General features: G+C 35.0%; 1 protein-coding gene across 1 annotated transcript in view; it reads right to left on the bottom strand.

The window, feature by feature from the left end:
* LOC145685147 (uncharacterized) overlaps window positions 1-17,415 on the bottom strand; it is a 58,482-nt gene that overhangs the window by 9,711 nt on the left and 31,356 nt on the right. The window contains exons 5-8 of the mRNA XM_081757498.1: window positions 16,417-16,516; window positions 4,744-5,023; window positions 4,367-4,423; window positions 2,324-2,405 (exon numbers count right to left, since the gene is read on the bottom strand). Coding sequence (XP_081613624.1) covers window positions 2,324-2,405; window positions 4,367-4,423; window positions 4,744-5,023; window positions 16,417-16,516 — 519 coding nt within the window. The remainder of the gene's footprint in view (window positions 1-2,323; window positions 2,406-4,366; window positions 4,424-4,743; window positions 5,024-16,416; window positions 16,517-17,415) is intronic.

The raw sequence follows: 17,415 nt of genomic DNA, 5'->3' as shown, positions 1-17,415 counted from the left end.
CTGAGGCGACTTTTCTTGCGAAATCAGAAAACACAGAGGTTTAATTTTCTTTAAAATGAAAGTTTATGGTTAGTGAAATCTATAACGATATGACGTTTAGTTTGTTGTGGGTTGGTACCTAAAATACGAATAAGGAAAATGTTAGGTTTTCAAGAGATTGTATATTTATTATTGTACGTTCAATAGTATATTTGACATCGACATCGAAATAGTTCTGCCTTGAAAGAAACACAATGACGTACAGTTTTAGTTACAAAAGTAGCTTACTTTGGTAATAAATTATAATTATAAGGGTATCGCGCTTTGCAATACAATATTTAGTTTGCATGGTATTTGTATGACTTTATGTCGCAATACCTCTGTAAAAACGTTAATATATATATATATATATATATGAGGGTAGGCTGATAAGTTCTCGGCCCGACCCCATTCCGAATGTACTACTCTGTTGTAATTGATGCCATGCAAAATATTGATCTTTTATATGTTGAGTACCAAATTTCACGATTTTAACATGAACTTTTTTTTTATTTTACAGGTAATTGAATGAACGATGGTGGAGCCAGATGTAAATTTCACCAAAGAGGAGTTGCGAGGTGTAACGAAGTTCTTCCTGCAACAGAAGTCGCCCAAGGATATCCATGGTTCCATGTTAGACACATTGGGTGGACAGTGTCCTTCATACTGCACTGTGAAGAAATGGTGTGCGAACTTCAAGCGTAGTGAATTTTCAACAGAGGATGGTGACAGGTGTGGCACGCCAGCTTCAGTGTCAACTCTGGAAAAAGTGGACCAGATTCATGACCTGATTTTGAGCAACAGACGGATTTCGGTTCACGAGATAGCTGACAAAGTGCTCATATCTAAAGAACGTATTGGTTCAATAATCCACGATCAGTTGGACATGCGCAAGCGTTCTGCGAAATGAATTCCGAAATATTTGGACGCGGATCAGAAACGCGAACGTGTGACATCATCGCAGGTGATTTTACGGCATTTTGCGAACTCCACGGACGAGTTTTTGAATCGGTTTGTTACCAAGGATGAAACGTGGTTGCATTACTTTGATTCCGGAACCAAACTGCAGTCATGCGAGTGGCGCCACTCAGGATCTCCAAGGCCCCAAAAATTCAAAGCACAGAAGTCCGAAGGCAAGGTACTTGCCTCAATATTCTGGGATAAGGATGGTGGTTTGCTCTCAGACTACCTTCCAAAGGGCCAAACCATAACTGCAGAGTATTACTGCAGTCTTCTGGCTAAGGTAAAGGACGCTATTAAAGAAAACCGGGGAAAGTTGACACAATGTGTCTTGTTCTTGAAGGACAATGCTCCCGTCCACAAGGCTGGCAGAACAATGGATTTTCTAAGGGACATGGGTTTCAGTGCATTGACCACTCACCTTACTCGCCAGATCTTGCCCCTTCTGATTATTATCTGTTTCCAAAACTCAAAACAGCATTGAAAGGGCAGAAATTTCACAGTGATGAAGAGGTGATAACAGCTGCGGAACAGTTTTTTTGCAGAACTTGAGAAATATTTTTTTTGAAGGGGTTGGAGAAGTTGCAGCATCGAAGTGTCAAGTGCGTTGACCTTCGAGGGGACTATGTTCAATAGGCTTACACTTTTATGCCTGCAGCTCAAGTCCTTCTTTGTCGGGCCGAGAACTTATCAGCTCACCCTCGTACACACCCACCCATATATATATATATATATATATATATGTGTGTGTGTGTGTGTGTGAGAGAGAGAGAGAGAGAGAGAAAGAGAGAGAGTAATATCTAAACTTTATAATGGAATATCGACTTACCACCTAAGCTAAGAATTCATACATTATGCCGGATTTAAATGCATAAACATGTACATATATTTTCTGATGTGTCCAACTCATGATAAAAATTGAAATTACATATTATTCAGGAATATATTTGAAAACAGTTGAGGTGAACGCTAGACGTTTAATATTCTTTCTTAAATTTAAATAAAAATAGGACAGACAAAAGTTTGTATTTTTGATTTCATAAATATTCATAATGACTAATAGAGTACATAATGTTGGATCGTCTGTGGGTTTATTTTTTTCGCGTACGCGTGTGCGGCCTGGAAGATTCAAAATTGAATCCCCGTGGGAACTCATGTGCTTCGGAATTCATGTTAAGCTGTAGGTTCACATAAATAATCTCGCTGCTGAAAAGGACGCCATATTTTTGTAAACAAGCAGGTAAGGACGTAATATATTAGAATAAAGATTAACACTTTGAATACAGAGTACACGATTATTAATCATAACCAATTCAAAATTTTCTTAAATATATGATTGACTTACTTGTCCTTTGCAGCTGTTTTAGCTACATAATTCTCTTCATCACAGGTTGGGTAGCATCCACAACCTTCTTCATTACTGGCAGCTGATTATAAAGCATAATGCGTTAGTGAGAACATTTAAAAATTTTACTCGATGAATATATTCATATTACCTTAAACGTTGGCACTTAGACTGCATCTCCTTATTGCTTAAAATTTTAACTGTCACTAGTAAATGGATTGCTTTATGAGGTTCAAACATTTTTTGATACATCTGCCGTTTCTAACAACTAAAATCCGCCTATCTCAATTTTAGTCTAATAAACTTAAATACAATCGCACCTTTCCTTTGTAGGAAAGCAACATTTCTGTTGTGTTAGGTTATATCCACATAAAGGTTATATATTATTTTATATCCATATAAAATTAGTATAGTAAAAATATCGATATTTCGAATAGAATTTTGTAAAGTTTAGTCTCGCTAAGTGAACACTGTACTTTCTTCGTTAAACATGAGTAATGGGATTAGCACAAAATATATTTAGAGATTGAGTCAATTTTAGAATAGCATGATCATCATAAATTATCCATTCCCAGAACAATGAAGAGGACTTGTGTATTGTACTTCAGTCATTAAATTAAATACATACGCTATCTACAGTTTTCTAAAACTTAAAATTATGCAAAAATGAATGCATACATATATAAAAAATCAACTATTCAAGGACACTTGTTGAACCCTTTGCTCAGTTTCCACATACATTTTCAACAGACGAGAGTGAAGAAACAGTACCTGATGAGATTAGATGCTGTAGATATAACACTAAATTGTTTAGTATAAACCTGGCAAAGAATTATTTTCATTATCTTATTTGTATTCACGTCGTAAAATATAAGGGAAGGTGATCTATTTTGTTGTACATAAAACAATTTTATTCTAAGCTTATAAAATAAACATGCAATAATTATTTTTTTTAAAAAAGCAGCATCATAACTCTTTGAAATAACTATGAACTTTAAAAAGGAATAAGATCAAGAAGTATCATCAATGAAGAATTAAGGTAATTTCAGTGTCTATTATTCTGTCTGATTTACTATTATTCAGAATTATTCTCTACCAGTACTCAACGATACCCAAACTAGGTGAAATATCCACTCTTCACACGGAAGGAATACATTCGTTGAAATTACTTTGAAAAATATAGTGTGTATGTTGGAACACTTGTTTCTCCCTTTGTAATGTACTATATTTGAATGAATTTATTGGAACGCAGATCGACCAAAATTCCAAGATCATTTTAAATTGTGCCGATATTACTCGTTGAAGAAATTTATACTTTCCCTAGTATGGTTACATATTAGAATCAATACGCAATAGGAAAACTACAGTTAAACATATTGTAAATGGTTCAGCTGTTTCCTCACTTTCGATATTTATGAATAGAAAATGCAAAATTCAGATAATATGAATTCACTCTCCTCCCTGTGAATGCGCAACACAAACAAAAATGTATATTTTTTCTTTATTAAAGATATCAAATTATATTCACGCAGATAAGGAATTCTATGTTAGCTTTATAAATAAACTGAAAGTAATAAATTGGAGTTTAGTTGAGTATTCTAGAAGAGAGTTTAAGGTTTCAATCCACTGTTTGCCATCAATTCATTTCTCCTGGTATACGTCTTATCATATAATGTTGCTAAAATCAGACTTGTTTGTTCCAGCATTTAGGAAAGGGTTTCAATTTTATCATAAGTACTAGGGAAGTTTTTTTTAAAATAAGGGAAACTGTCAGAATGAAAGCTAATTTTATTTACATTAAAATCTCTATCATAACATCTTTTAATATAACATAAGGTTTAGCTCTAATGGTGTTTTCATAATTACACAAAGTTATAAATTCTACCACCTGCGCTACTCAGATCTTGCTGGTTCAGTTTGGTTTCTATTCAGCTTTAAAATTAATAGCGTATAGAATATTTATTTATAAATCTATTAATATTGACGAGAAGGGTTAAGAAGAATTCAAGTCTTTTTTTATAATTAATATGTCCATCTACTTACTTTCTATTTCTTCAGCAATGCAAGCAAGGCCATTGATATCACATTCTTCGTAGTTGCCTAGAAAATGAAGTAAATATATCAATCCTTCGGAACAATAGTACACAATTTTAGATCTACTGGCATATAAAAGAAAGTTAAAGTTGATTTTACAGCAATGGAAGAATTGCATGATCTAAGAACTAAAAATATGGTCCAAACAGAACACACGGCATACATAAAACACAGTACCCTGAAAATCCAATTGCAGTTTATACTTTTCATTTCATTCTGTATTAAATTTTCCTAACGTTAGTTCAGTTTACGTTCCAATTACAAAAAAAAAGAAAAATAAATAAATAAATAAATAAATAAATAAATAAAGAGAACAGTTCACTTACCATAATTGTAAAAGAGGTGAGGCATACACTTGCATTTGTCTATTGAATGCTTAAATTTGCATTGCAATCTGCAGGCAACTGGAGTATAGACAGGGTTTATATCCATCTTATATTCCTCTGGAAACAAGCATTTCCTCTGGCTGATTGAGAGACCTCTAACGTCAGGTGTGCTCTTTGTTGCAAACAAATCCACCACTACAATATGTATCTTTTGATTTCCAGGATACACAAAGTAATTCTTTGTAGTTTGAGGAAGTTCATCCGGAGAATTCAGGAAAATCTGAAAGTTATTTAAATGGAAAGAACAGCTTTAGAAGCAATAGCTATGTTACTTCTAGTTATTACTCATTAATTTACTACATACGGAGACATACAGGTATACGCTTCTAGATACATTGAAATGTACATTCATTTATGACAGTCCTTCTTGCAGCCACCAATTATGTTCTATATGAGACCCAAGCACTCTTATGTTACGGGATAAGAAGTAAGGACAAACCACGACATCTTTATTTCATGTGGAAATTCATCCAGTCCTCAATGCAAGCCAAGCAGCCCTCAAGAGTTCACTGCCTGATGTGATTAACATCAATATTCTGTTGTACGTCGCTAGCTGACTTTATTCTGAAAGATAAATTAACTATTGGTTTGCTGTTATTAACGAAGTCTTTGTACTTGTAATTTGTAATAAACAGTGGTAGCGACCTTTAGAACCTTCATCTTTTCAGTTTGACACGTTACGCTTTTAATTTGTTTGTTAGATCAATTGCTTCTCTCAATTGGTTCGACCTCATTGGCCCCTTATAGGCTACTACAAGACATCGTCCGTTTCGTTCGTTTACCTACGACACGAGGTTACAACAAGGAAGTAAAGATTATAGAAGTAAGTACTTTGACTCAGGTGAGTCTCCTTTTGGTTCGTTTACCTGATAACGTTAGCAATCTCAGGAGCAAGTGTGATAACTTTGTGTTGAGTCGACGACATGTAGAAACAAGGACTTGGTCAATGTCAGTTTTGGGAAATCGACCACGCTCAGGAAATCTTGTGGTGTCAGCGCCATCTCATTCTGAAGTAAGAGGGACAGGCAGGTCAAAAGCAACTGAGAGAGCACGATCTTGGTCTTTGGATCTCAACCACCACGGAAGACATATCGGAGTCTCCTTGCTTTGCGTCCGCCATTCAATGTCATGGTTGTTTGTCGGACAAGTTTTCAGCATGGAGATCATCAATACATTCCTACCTGCAAGTCACTGCAACTTCTAGGATAGCGCCTAAAGATCACCATGCTGAAAACGAGGAGAATGGAGAAGTAAAAAGGAGGAGCATGCAACGACTTCGAATTAGGTTGAGACTGTTCAAAATTAGTTGCTATTCCTTTGCTCTACCATCTATTCCTTAACGTCATTATTGCTATCAATTCTCAATGAAAGTGCATAGGTTATTTTCATATTATTTTAACACTAAATTCATATTCATTACCTTGTCTAATTTTGCTCGTGATTCTAGTCGCCTAAGTGTAGTGGTGGAGTCGCCCCGATTTATCATGTGTTTTATTTCATACAAATATGGTATTGTTATCCCTCACCTTTTAGGTGCCTCTTGTTTCTATCCCGACAGTTAATTGGTGTCGCAACATGGTGGATTGTGCCATAAGTTTTTGGTACCTCTGTGGCCCTCTCGCTGCTGGGAATTGTTTTTTCTCCCGCCTTTATGAGTAGTGGAAATTTTCCCCTGCCCACCAACCCTTCAGGAAATAGTTTTGGGCGTATCTAAATTTTTTCTTGCTGAAGTATGTTTATCTATGTTGGTTTAGTATTTTAGCTCCCATCGCTAAAATTTTATTAAATTTTACTTTAAGAGAGCCCCTCCCAACCGCCCTTCACTATAGGTTTCGGTTATGGCGTTGTTAGTTCGATTGTATATTTTGTATATAGGATTATTTTGATTATTTGGATTTACTTATTATTAGTTATGAGGAAGCTCAGTTTTTTTCAATTATTAGCGTTGATAATGTTCTATTTTTGAGTAGTTTCGGTAACATTTTAACAGATTTATGTGACTGTTTTTGATCTACCTCGTATATGTTTCAATTGGGGGCCGCGGTGACTCAGTGGTAGAGCGTTCACGTCTGGTGCTTGTAACGCACATTAGAAAATAAAAAAAAAAAAATTAAACAAAAATGCAGTTGCACAGAATAGAATATTAGCTTCAGGTCCTTTAATTCAGGATAATTGTTCAGAATAGGAATCTAGCTCAGCTAAATCGGGGAGAATTATTTTTAGTATTATTATTTTAAAAATGACGTGAATTTATATCACATCGAAAAAGTAAATAATTACTCATCTAAAGTTCAAAATGTCAAATACAAATGTGCTAACTAAGGTTTATATAGTGATTAATTATATAATAAGAAAAGAAGGTAATTCTTACTGTATGATTTATATATGGTCAAATAGAGTTGAATACAAAAATCTAAGCAAGTGACTTTTCGATACAACTAATAGGAATTGAATTACAACAATCTTCAAAATAGATACAAAAATATTAACCTTATATATATATATATATATATATATATATATATATATATATATATATATATATATATATATATATATATTTAACGAACTTACCAATTTACTGTATAAATTGAAAAATAGGAGATCTTCCAAAATTCAATAACGAAATACACCACCTTAAATGACCGATTATCACATGTTGATCACAATCAAAATGGTCACTAGTAATGAAACTTACTTCGAAATCCTTTTTCTTACTCAAACACACTTCACGATAAGAAGATATATATATTAACTTCATATTAGGATTGCTCTATATAACAATTCTGGTAATAACTTCACGATTAATTATACTTAGAATTCTCAAACATTGTAAAGACATTTTCTCCGCCGATTTTTACTTCACTTTTTAGGTGATGTTGCACCTTAGCAATTCCAAACTATTATATTTAGTCCAACCCCGAGTTTTCAAACGTAGAACGAGTAGTTCCAAAAATGACCGTTGGCGCTGACAATCAAGCATACGGAGAACCATACTAAGCTTCCTCTAGTCAGTAGCTGAAAGCACTACAGGGTAGGAAACTAAACCAAATTATCCGGACTCTCGAGAGACCTTTCCGTTTTTTTTTTAAACTACGGAATAGAGATTTAGATCTCTAACCGTTACATGCTTGAGGTCGCGGGTTCGATCCCAGCCCTCGCCAAGTGAATTTTGTGGTGAACAAACACCGTGTGCGTGGGTTTCCTCGGGATTCTCCCGTTTCGCTCACTTTCTTCATTCCACCATTTCATTCATTACTCATCATCACCGTCTCCTTTAGTCTCACCGGCATAATAGTGGGACGTAAAACTCTAAGATTTCATTTCATTCCATTTTATATATTCAATTATTATTATATTCTTATTTTGGTAAAGTTAGTGGTTTTTATTTAATTATTTTCGATATTTGAAGTTCGGTATAGTTTTGTGTCATTTCATTTAGGTTTCTAACATTCAGTGCAATGTTTGACGTGTTTGTTTTTTTAAGAGGAAAAAAAGGAAAATTTATTGTTGCTCGTATTAGTTTTTCTCTTATCGTTTGTATTCAGTTAAGAAGGTTTCGTTTTATGAATAAAGCTCTTTACTTTTGTAAATATTATGTTAGGCCAGTACCGTATTTTGTTTTGGAATTTTCAGCTAGTATTGCTATCAGTTTCCTCTTGCAACTTTGAGTTTGATGGGTCAGCTTTCTTCGCGCTGTATACTGTTGCGAATGTACACTTTTTAGAATGTGTTTTAATTAACATTGAGATTTGTGACTGAAATGAATTAAGGTTCTTCTTTTTTAAATTATAAATCTCTCCTTTTACTATTTTAACTTGTACAATGTATTTATATAACCTCCTCTAGTCAGGAACATATAGATCGAAAATTTGGACATTTCATTTTAGTAATTTCTATTGTTAGTGGTATTACCATTATTACTATTATTTTGAAAAGGAAAGAGAGAACATATTCCTGACAGCAATTTTTGGTTATCCCTGACACCATTATTGGAAATTTTGAGTAAGATTGTGGCAATTTTTTCTGTGATATAGCACCGTCCTATATTATTCTGATGCGTTGTTTTTGAGTACTTTACTAAGTGACTTTGAGAAGTTCGTTTTGGAGTTAAGTTTTAGTTTGGTGCTTCAGATTTAGTTTTTATTGATTAGTATACTCTTACGTAGCCTTGTTGTTAGTGTTCTTGTTAATTGTGCACGGGAGCAATGAGTGGACCGCAAAGGAGTACAGTTTGCTTACCCAGGGTGCCATCTCCCGGTATTGACTCTTATTCGTTGTTTCCTCAAGCAATTTCCCTATGTTCTTCACTGCTTGCCAAGTTTCGGGCTTGCATCTGTTTGTGTTTCTTTGCACCAGAGTGGTTCAAAATTTTTTGGCGAGGTAGAGTGTGCCACCGTTTATTCCGTCTTTATTATGGCGATGTTAATTAATATGATTTTTGGGTATATGTTTTGTGTGTTTTGTGTGTGTTTTATTCTTGAAGAAATAACAGGTTATTTGTAAGGGTATACAGAATGGTTTGAAGTGAGTACTTATTTTGTGTTTTTGTTTAAGAAGAATTGACACTGCTATTTAGTTTGAATTATGCCACATATTTTATTGTTATTTTTGTTTACATTTTGAGGTCTTATATATTTTCTATTTTGTTTACCTTTTGCATGAATTATTCTTTTATTTGCACCATTCTATTTACATGAGAGCTTGAATTAACTTGTTTAGCCTGTTTCATCTTGAGCTATTTTATCTAGTATACATTTATGATTATTCGATTTCTGTGTTTGTTTTAAATGTATGAGATAATATATATTATATGATATTTGAGACTTTCTGTATATATACACATATATACATATATATATGAATTTTATTTCGTGATTTTGACCTGTTGCCAGTTAATATTTAAGCTACTTGTTTATGGTTGCACTTTTTTCATGCATTGTTTATTTTTGTTACTATTTGAATTACTATTCTGAATTTAATTTTATTAGAGCCTTTCGCGAACTTTAACGTCTTTCGTAACTTTATTATGCATTAGAAAAATGTTTGCTTTTCCACTTAAATATACTTTTAATGTAATTTTGAGGCAGCAATTTAATTTTTTACTTTTGCCTTGTGGAATTTTAATTTAGTTAATTTTAAAGAACTTATTTTTCAAATTTAGTAATTATTGTGAAAACATAATGTTTTGTGTAAATGGATTAGTCTATTGTTTATGAAGCTGACCTATCAGTGTCTACTATGCCAATACATGTTGGTATTTTATGAAAATTATGTTGTCCTATATAATGTTTGATATTTGTTGCTTATGTTCTTCTTCAAGTGCTATTTATATTGTGCCTTACAATTAGATTTGGCGATGGCCTTTGTTTTGAATTTAATTACTTTTGATAAGCGAGTGGCTAGGGCGCCGATATCTACAAAGCCTGCCTCGATGCCTTACTTGTTTCAAGGAAATATAAAACAAAACGTATTTCGTTTTCAGAAAGTAATTAAATTCTAAACCCTTCTGTATTGTCCTATCTTTAATTCTTTGATAGATTAAATTATTCCCCCCTTATCGATAGCAATGGGGATGCATTTTGTTTTGCGAAAATAAGTCTGATTTCACACAAATTCAGTAAATTCTATCCCTATTTAAGAAATGTTACGGAACTTTTCGGAAACCAGCTCTAGTACCATTGGATGTGGTTTGATATTGTCTCTTGGAAACCTCCTAAGAATTGCGTTCTATTTCTTACCGTTCTTTTAAAGTCGAAAAAAGTACTTCTGGTTATATTCTCTAATGTTAAATTCAATATGCGATAATTTTCGAAAGCCTTTACTCAAGGTATCTTTTTCCTTCACTATGAAAACCTACATTGGTTAGTCGATATCAAATTTCTGTACAGCTGTGGGGAGTTTTCAGTGGAAAATGGAAATCGCACTTTCTTCTTTGATTTTTGTGTCAATAATACTTGCATACATATACTCAATCAAGAACTAGAGAAAACACGTTGGAAGGACGTAGCAGAACCAAACCCACAGCTGCATGAGGCATATGAATCAAAATTTAATAAATTGCCCTTGGCCTCTTAATCTCTAACATATATTTATGGTTATTATAGAGAAAAGTAAAACTTTGTCCTCAAATATCTCTATGTGTCCAATCACTTCTTTATGGTCTCCCAGCATTCTGTGGATTCCTCCGAACCTTAGCACTGTGTGTTCCCGGAAGGGGCCGTACCCTGAACAAGTGCAAGCTTGAAACTTTAGTGCTATCTTATACATCATTGTACGTATTGTCTAAAATCTAAATTTATGCAGAACTTAGACACTACCTGAAATATATTTCTTGCTACATGTCTGTACGCTGGAAACAGTGGCTTGCCCACTGAGGTACACTCATGTCCAAAATTATTGTCGCATGTCTATAAATATGTTTTTGTATGTATATAATTTGATAAGGAATTCGCCCAGTATTTCTTATAATGTTAGTACTTGTATAATCGGCAAAGACATGTATGTAGCAAATTTCCTGTCAAAAGAGCAGTAAATAACAACAATAAAACGAAAATAAAATTTTCTTGGCTATTTAGCAACATTTTATTTTACTCATTATGATTTTCGCATTTATAATTCTTTTCCTATTAAATTTACCACAAATATACATTTCCCGATTATACACATAGTATCTGTGTTAAAAGTACGCGGCAAAATCATTATCAAAGTATATTCTTAAGAGAAGACAATTATAGATAAACGACAATTTTGGACATGATGGTACATATCCACAGAGATTCAAATTTCTCTGGCAAAGCTCGAATACTAGATATTTAGCCACGATTTAGCCACGAATACTAGATATTTAGTCCTTCATAATGATTCTCATGTATAGGTTGATAAAAACGGTTCATTTGTGTCGTAGGAGATTAAATGCCTGAAAACATTTTAGAACCGTCGTACACCCTCGACAAATGAGAGTCATGAAGAGCGAGCAAGGACAAGACTTCCGTCACATGTTTACCACTTACCTTTAGGACAAGTCGATCCTATGGAATGGTAGAGGATGAGTCTTTATCAGGACGTGCGACACTGTACGGTAATTCATAAGTGCTATAGTGTCAGGTTCAGTCTAATTTACGCCCGGATGGAGTTCATCGGGATCTTTTGTATGTTCCACACATTTATCTTCAGGGTTTGAAGGTGAAGACATTTTTAAAAATCATCAAGAGGAAGCAGAATAACCACCATATAGTTAAGGATATTCAATAAGTCCTTTTCCACAGGAAGGTTAAGAGATACGCGAGGCAGGGCTTATTGAGGGGACTGATTAAGGGGCCAAGGATAATTTATTAAATGTTGATTCATATGCCTCACGCAGCTGCATACGTCCTGCTACGTCCTTCCAACGTGTTTTCTCTAGTTCTTAATTAAGAATATATATGCAACTATTATTGACACAAAATGCAAAGAAGAAAGTTGGATTTCCATTTTCCACTGAAAACTCCCCACAGCTGTACAGCAATTTGACATCCACTAACCAATGTAGATTTTCATACTGAAGAAAAAAGTTAACTTGAGAAAACGCTTTCGAAAATTATCGCATGTTGAATTTAACATTAGAGTATATAACCAGAAGTACTTTTTTCGATCTTGAAAGAACGGTAAGAAACAGAAAAGCAATTCTTAGGAGGTTTCCAAGAGACAATATCAAACCACATCCAATAGTACTAGAGCTGGGTTCCGAAAAGTTCCGTAACATTTCTTAAATAGGGATAGAATTTGTGTGTAATGAGACTTATCTTCGCAAAATCAGTTCCAACATGAACACAAAAGCTAGATGCAACAATTCCATGCCGTATTTGCTTGAAGTGTACAGTTAGAAAAACATTAGAAAGTAAAAACAACTCTGACGTGAAAAGTAAGCAATTAAATTAACAAATACTTAGGGATGATATTGAGTTCGAGAATAGTCTCGACATTGTCTCGAATTCAAGACAAATAATTTATTTTCCAAATGAAGAGCAGCCCGAGACGAGGACCAGTCTCACCTCGTCTCGTATCGATACAATCTCTAGAAATAATTGAGCAGCGTTCTGAATATGCGTTTCAAAGTTCAAAAATCAAGAACATTTTAATATCAGATAGAAAACGCTTTAAGTGAAATTGCGAATACCAGCTTGTGGAGTGCAGTTTACAGCAGGTCGGAATTGTTTCCTGGAGGAAAAAGAATAAGAGCACAGCAAACTTAGCAGCACATGCACAGTTCTCTCGATAATAGATACGATCGGTATAAGACAGCAGAAGAAACAAGAGGAAGCGTCATTTAGGGCGTGGATTTGAATGAATTAACTCGCCATTGATAACTCCGCTAGAATGAATACATCACCCGCTAAGAAATATCCTGGGTGTCCACAAAAGTAGTGATCAAACAGAAAAGATCAAGCTGAATCTAATCTGCTGAACGTGTGTACCACAAAAGTTGTTACTCACGAGTTTATAAAAAAAAAAAAACTCGCCTAGGAATAAAGGTTGCAACACAGCTATTCCTGGTGTCAACATTCAAGACTCCTAGTCTCGTCTCAGCTGCGTAGTGTTCCTGATTCGCATCGTAACTGCATGCTTCGTAATACGGACTGTATGAATTCAGATCTTGTTGCTGTGCCACACACTATTCGTCAACAAAGTTTACGCCACTGCACATTATTTATGCATCAAGGAACGATTAAGGCACATGAACGATTTCAATGAGTTTGATGAAGCATTATTTGTAGCTACTCAAGAAATCACAATACTTACAGCAACTGAAATAATTGAAGTGATTGATGAACTTCGTGACTCAGACAGGCAGGCACACTACGATCAAATGTCAGATGGGAAGCTATAATGTCTGACTGGCCGTATTCGTGAACAGTTCAATGACCTTCTGAATGAATGTTTTCTCTTCATTAAGCTGCATCGTGTACGTGTTCTTTTATAAATTATATACAGATGACTCTCTTGTAAGAATTGCAAATCCTGTCAAAATACCATTCAGTAGTGTTCACTAATGTATGTCACATGCTAGAGGAGCATTGAGGGAGTCATTTGTGGATCATTTTCTACGTCCTTCCGCACTGTTCCGTGAGATAATAGTCCCTAATACAACGGCATTTGCTCGTACTCTCTTAACAATTACAAAACGTTCAAGCGTGATTGTTTGGGATGGAATATACTTGTACCTAAACAAAACTAAGAACAACTGATTTCAGACGTGGAGTGCCTTCAAACATCGAAATCTTGTTAAGTCGGTAATGCTCACAACAACGAATGGATGGATACTTGATGTGTTTGGACCTGATATGTTCTACGGTGCAGCTTCTTCAGATACATTATGCATCATATTACGACTCAACCTTGGTTTGATCAGACGTACTCAACTGTTGATATGTTTTTCTTGACCGTTTATTCCAAGGAATCATAGACCATCTATAATCAATTGATTCATTGTTTCCATGCTCTGCAGCTGAAACACAAACAGTTGTCTATTACTCAAGCGATTCAGCCTTATTAGTGTACGTCGGTCAGATACGTAGCAAAAATGGAAACAGAGAAGCCAAATGCTACAAATATCTCTCCCAAATAGTTGCGACTAAATCAGTACCGCACCTAAAGGATGACACGAGAATTGCAGCAGCATCTACATTTCTCGCGAAGATACGAAGCTTCGAGATACGAAATTGTCTTAGCTGAACATATGCTTGGTCCAATCGAGAAACCTAACAGACTGCATCAACTTGTTGACAATGATAAGATTAATGGACACCGAAAGAGCAGATTGATTAGTAGAACTTGATAGTAATCAATTGCCGGCGTTGCCGGTTCCTGATTTAATCAAGATGTGCTCCCCATACTCTAATGTTAAATTCACTACGATAATAAGTTTCGAAAGCGTTGAAAGCTTGATAATTAAAATATCTTTTTCTTCTGTAACGAAAGCGAAGTTGATTAGTCGATGTCAGTTTTCTGTACAGTTATAGAGGCGAGTTTCAGTGGAAGATAGAAATGGCGCTTTGGAACGTAATAAGAATTTAGTTACATGATCAGGCACGTGCCGCACTGAGTGCTGCAAAATGTAAGTACCTTGTTTTAATGCTCAAATGTTACTGACAGGTGACAGCGGCCAGTGAGTGCGAAATGGATACATAATGAACTAGAAATTTTTAAAGTAATAAGAAGCACCATGTAAGGCCTTACGTACAAATCTCAAGAAAGCAACAATGCTGCACGGAGTTTGGTAGCGAGCCCGCCGGAAAGTTAATATAAATCAATCAAAAGAATTATATTCTCAAGAGAATAGTACACTATGTGTGCTAAGGTGTTCATTCAATCGTCAAAGTAAAAAATACACTCTGAAAACTACGAGAGTTTCAAGATACTTTCTAAACCTACTTTAATCTCCCTGCCACAATATTGATTATAATGTTATTCGAGAGTAACACCAAGAACAACAGAATTGAAGAAAAAATATCTGTATTAACGCTAACCTAAAAATAAAAAAGAAGAAATGGTGCTCATTATAACAGAAATGTATCAGCTCATAAACAATTATCTTTGGATTTCAGCATGTTCCATAGCGCTGAAATGAAAGAATACCGTGGGTTAAAAAACTGGTACTCGTTTTAATCCAGTTTCATTTTAACAACCTAAAACAAGTAAGGCAATGGGAAATATGTCGAAAAAACGTTATTCAATTAGTGTCCATAAGTACAGTACCAAAATTAAGAATATACCGGAGAATAACGTTGTTCAATGCATATCGTTTCAAGAATTGCCTTGACCATCTTGTGCGAGTTATAGGAACGCAACATATTACAAATTTCAAATATTAGACAGTTAGTTTCCCTTAAGTTATCTTAAGTTATCCACTTTTGATTATAACTGAATAAGGTTGAGGAATTTCGTTAAGACAATTTGATACTAAAAGAAATATATAGAACTTGCTCAGTACACCCACAACAAAATTACGTTTTAATGTACACAACATATAAAACGTTATCTGTTGTATATGTACACAGCACACAAAATGCCTTTAGAGTTCAAGCACTACTAGCAGTAGACAACATAACTATCTGATTACTTATTTGAAGTTGTTTCCAGAATTGATCATATGCTATCCTGCAGTTTATCTAAATACTCAACTACTCGAAATACTACTAAGATATTATAAATATGGTTTTCCGCCTGTCCCGTAGGTTAGTTTGTCTTCTGTGTTCTAAAATAAATGCGGTAGAGTCGAGGGTATACGAGCTAATATGGACCGGATCTATATTGCATACACTTTGCTACATCATAATGTCAGCTGGTGCCATGACATCTTGCTTTTCGACGTGGAACAGTGCCTTATCAAACTAAAACTCAAGAGGTGAGACAATTAAAGCTCGCTCGTTTAATTGTCCTACGTTGGGAGGAGTCGTTACCTCGACGCCAGCTTTGTTTGTTTTCTTTCTGAAACAAAAGCCTTCAGACTGCTTATGTTTGTTACTGGATTAGCTTATGAGTTTCCGTTTGTTTGTATGCATTAAACTTGGGTAGCACGGAACCTTGGTTAATCGAAACTAGGACAATCGGAACTTCACTGTACTCACTTACCTTAAGATCTTGCTGTGGATTAAGTACAAAATACCCAAATCTGTCTTCGTTTATGCTGTAAGTTTCCAACTTTTGAGTTCCTTCATTTTGGGTTAAGGTGCTGAAATAATTTTTTCCAATTAACATCATTTCCTACTACAGTTAGTGTCGAGTGGTGTATATTGCAACTGGTTATTAATACGATAAATTATAGTAATATCTTAGTAGTACAATAAATTGTCATGTAAAACATGATATTTATGGATTTAAATTACAAGTCTAAGTCATAAGTTTTCCAATATTCCCGCAACCGAAACAGATTGCGCCTGTACAGTATCCACGTGATCGATTATAAGTACAAGGTCAAACTAACCCAAGAGGTAGTGTGGTAAGCACACTATTTAACTTAGAGGTAGCCGCTCCCTCAGCATATTCAGTCAGTTCTTAGTCGTGATTACAATAAGTACACAGCAACATATAACATTTGAACTTCTTTGTATGTGTTCGAACTCGGGTAGAACCCTACGGTAGCATCCCAAAATATTTGTCTCACCAAAGGGGAAGCAGCATTAACCGCAGCACAAAAACTCGTTGAATCTAGACAATTCGTACAGATTGTAAACATTTCAAAGATCAGCCACCCCAGGTATGCCACGCAATTCTAAGGTATGCCACGCAATTGAGGAAAATCCGTCCACTATTGAACGACAATTGTCAAACCAACTCGGCAACCCTCAACCCACTATGTGAGTCACCTTCATGAACTCGGGAAACCATAAAGGGTTGTAGCATTGTGTCACACGAACAGACCCAGCTCAAGCCCAGAGAAGAGTGCATGTATGCCAAACACACTACCAGATACGCATGTGATGTCGTTTCCAGAAACGGATTGACATTTGCAACCAAACGTTTTCTTTCGAAATGCAATATCGGTGGTGGAGTAAAGGCTAACGTCCAGAAGCATCGTCAAACAGGGCACCTTTAACATAAAATCATACCCTGTGTCTACAAAATTTACCA

The sequence above is a fragment of the Thermobia domestica genome, chromosome 5 (assembly GCF_964235325.1).
Source record: "Thermobia domestica chromosome 5, izTheDome1.hap1.1, whole genome shotgun sequence".
In the NCBI taxonomy this organism is placed as follows: domain Eukaryota; kingdom Metazoa; phylum Arthropoda; class Insecta; order Zygentoma; family Lepismatidae; genus Thermobia; species Thermobia domestica.
The sequence above is the reverse complement of the archived record's forward strand: the minus strand, read 5'-3'. Positions and strand labels throughout refer to the sequence as shown.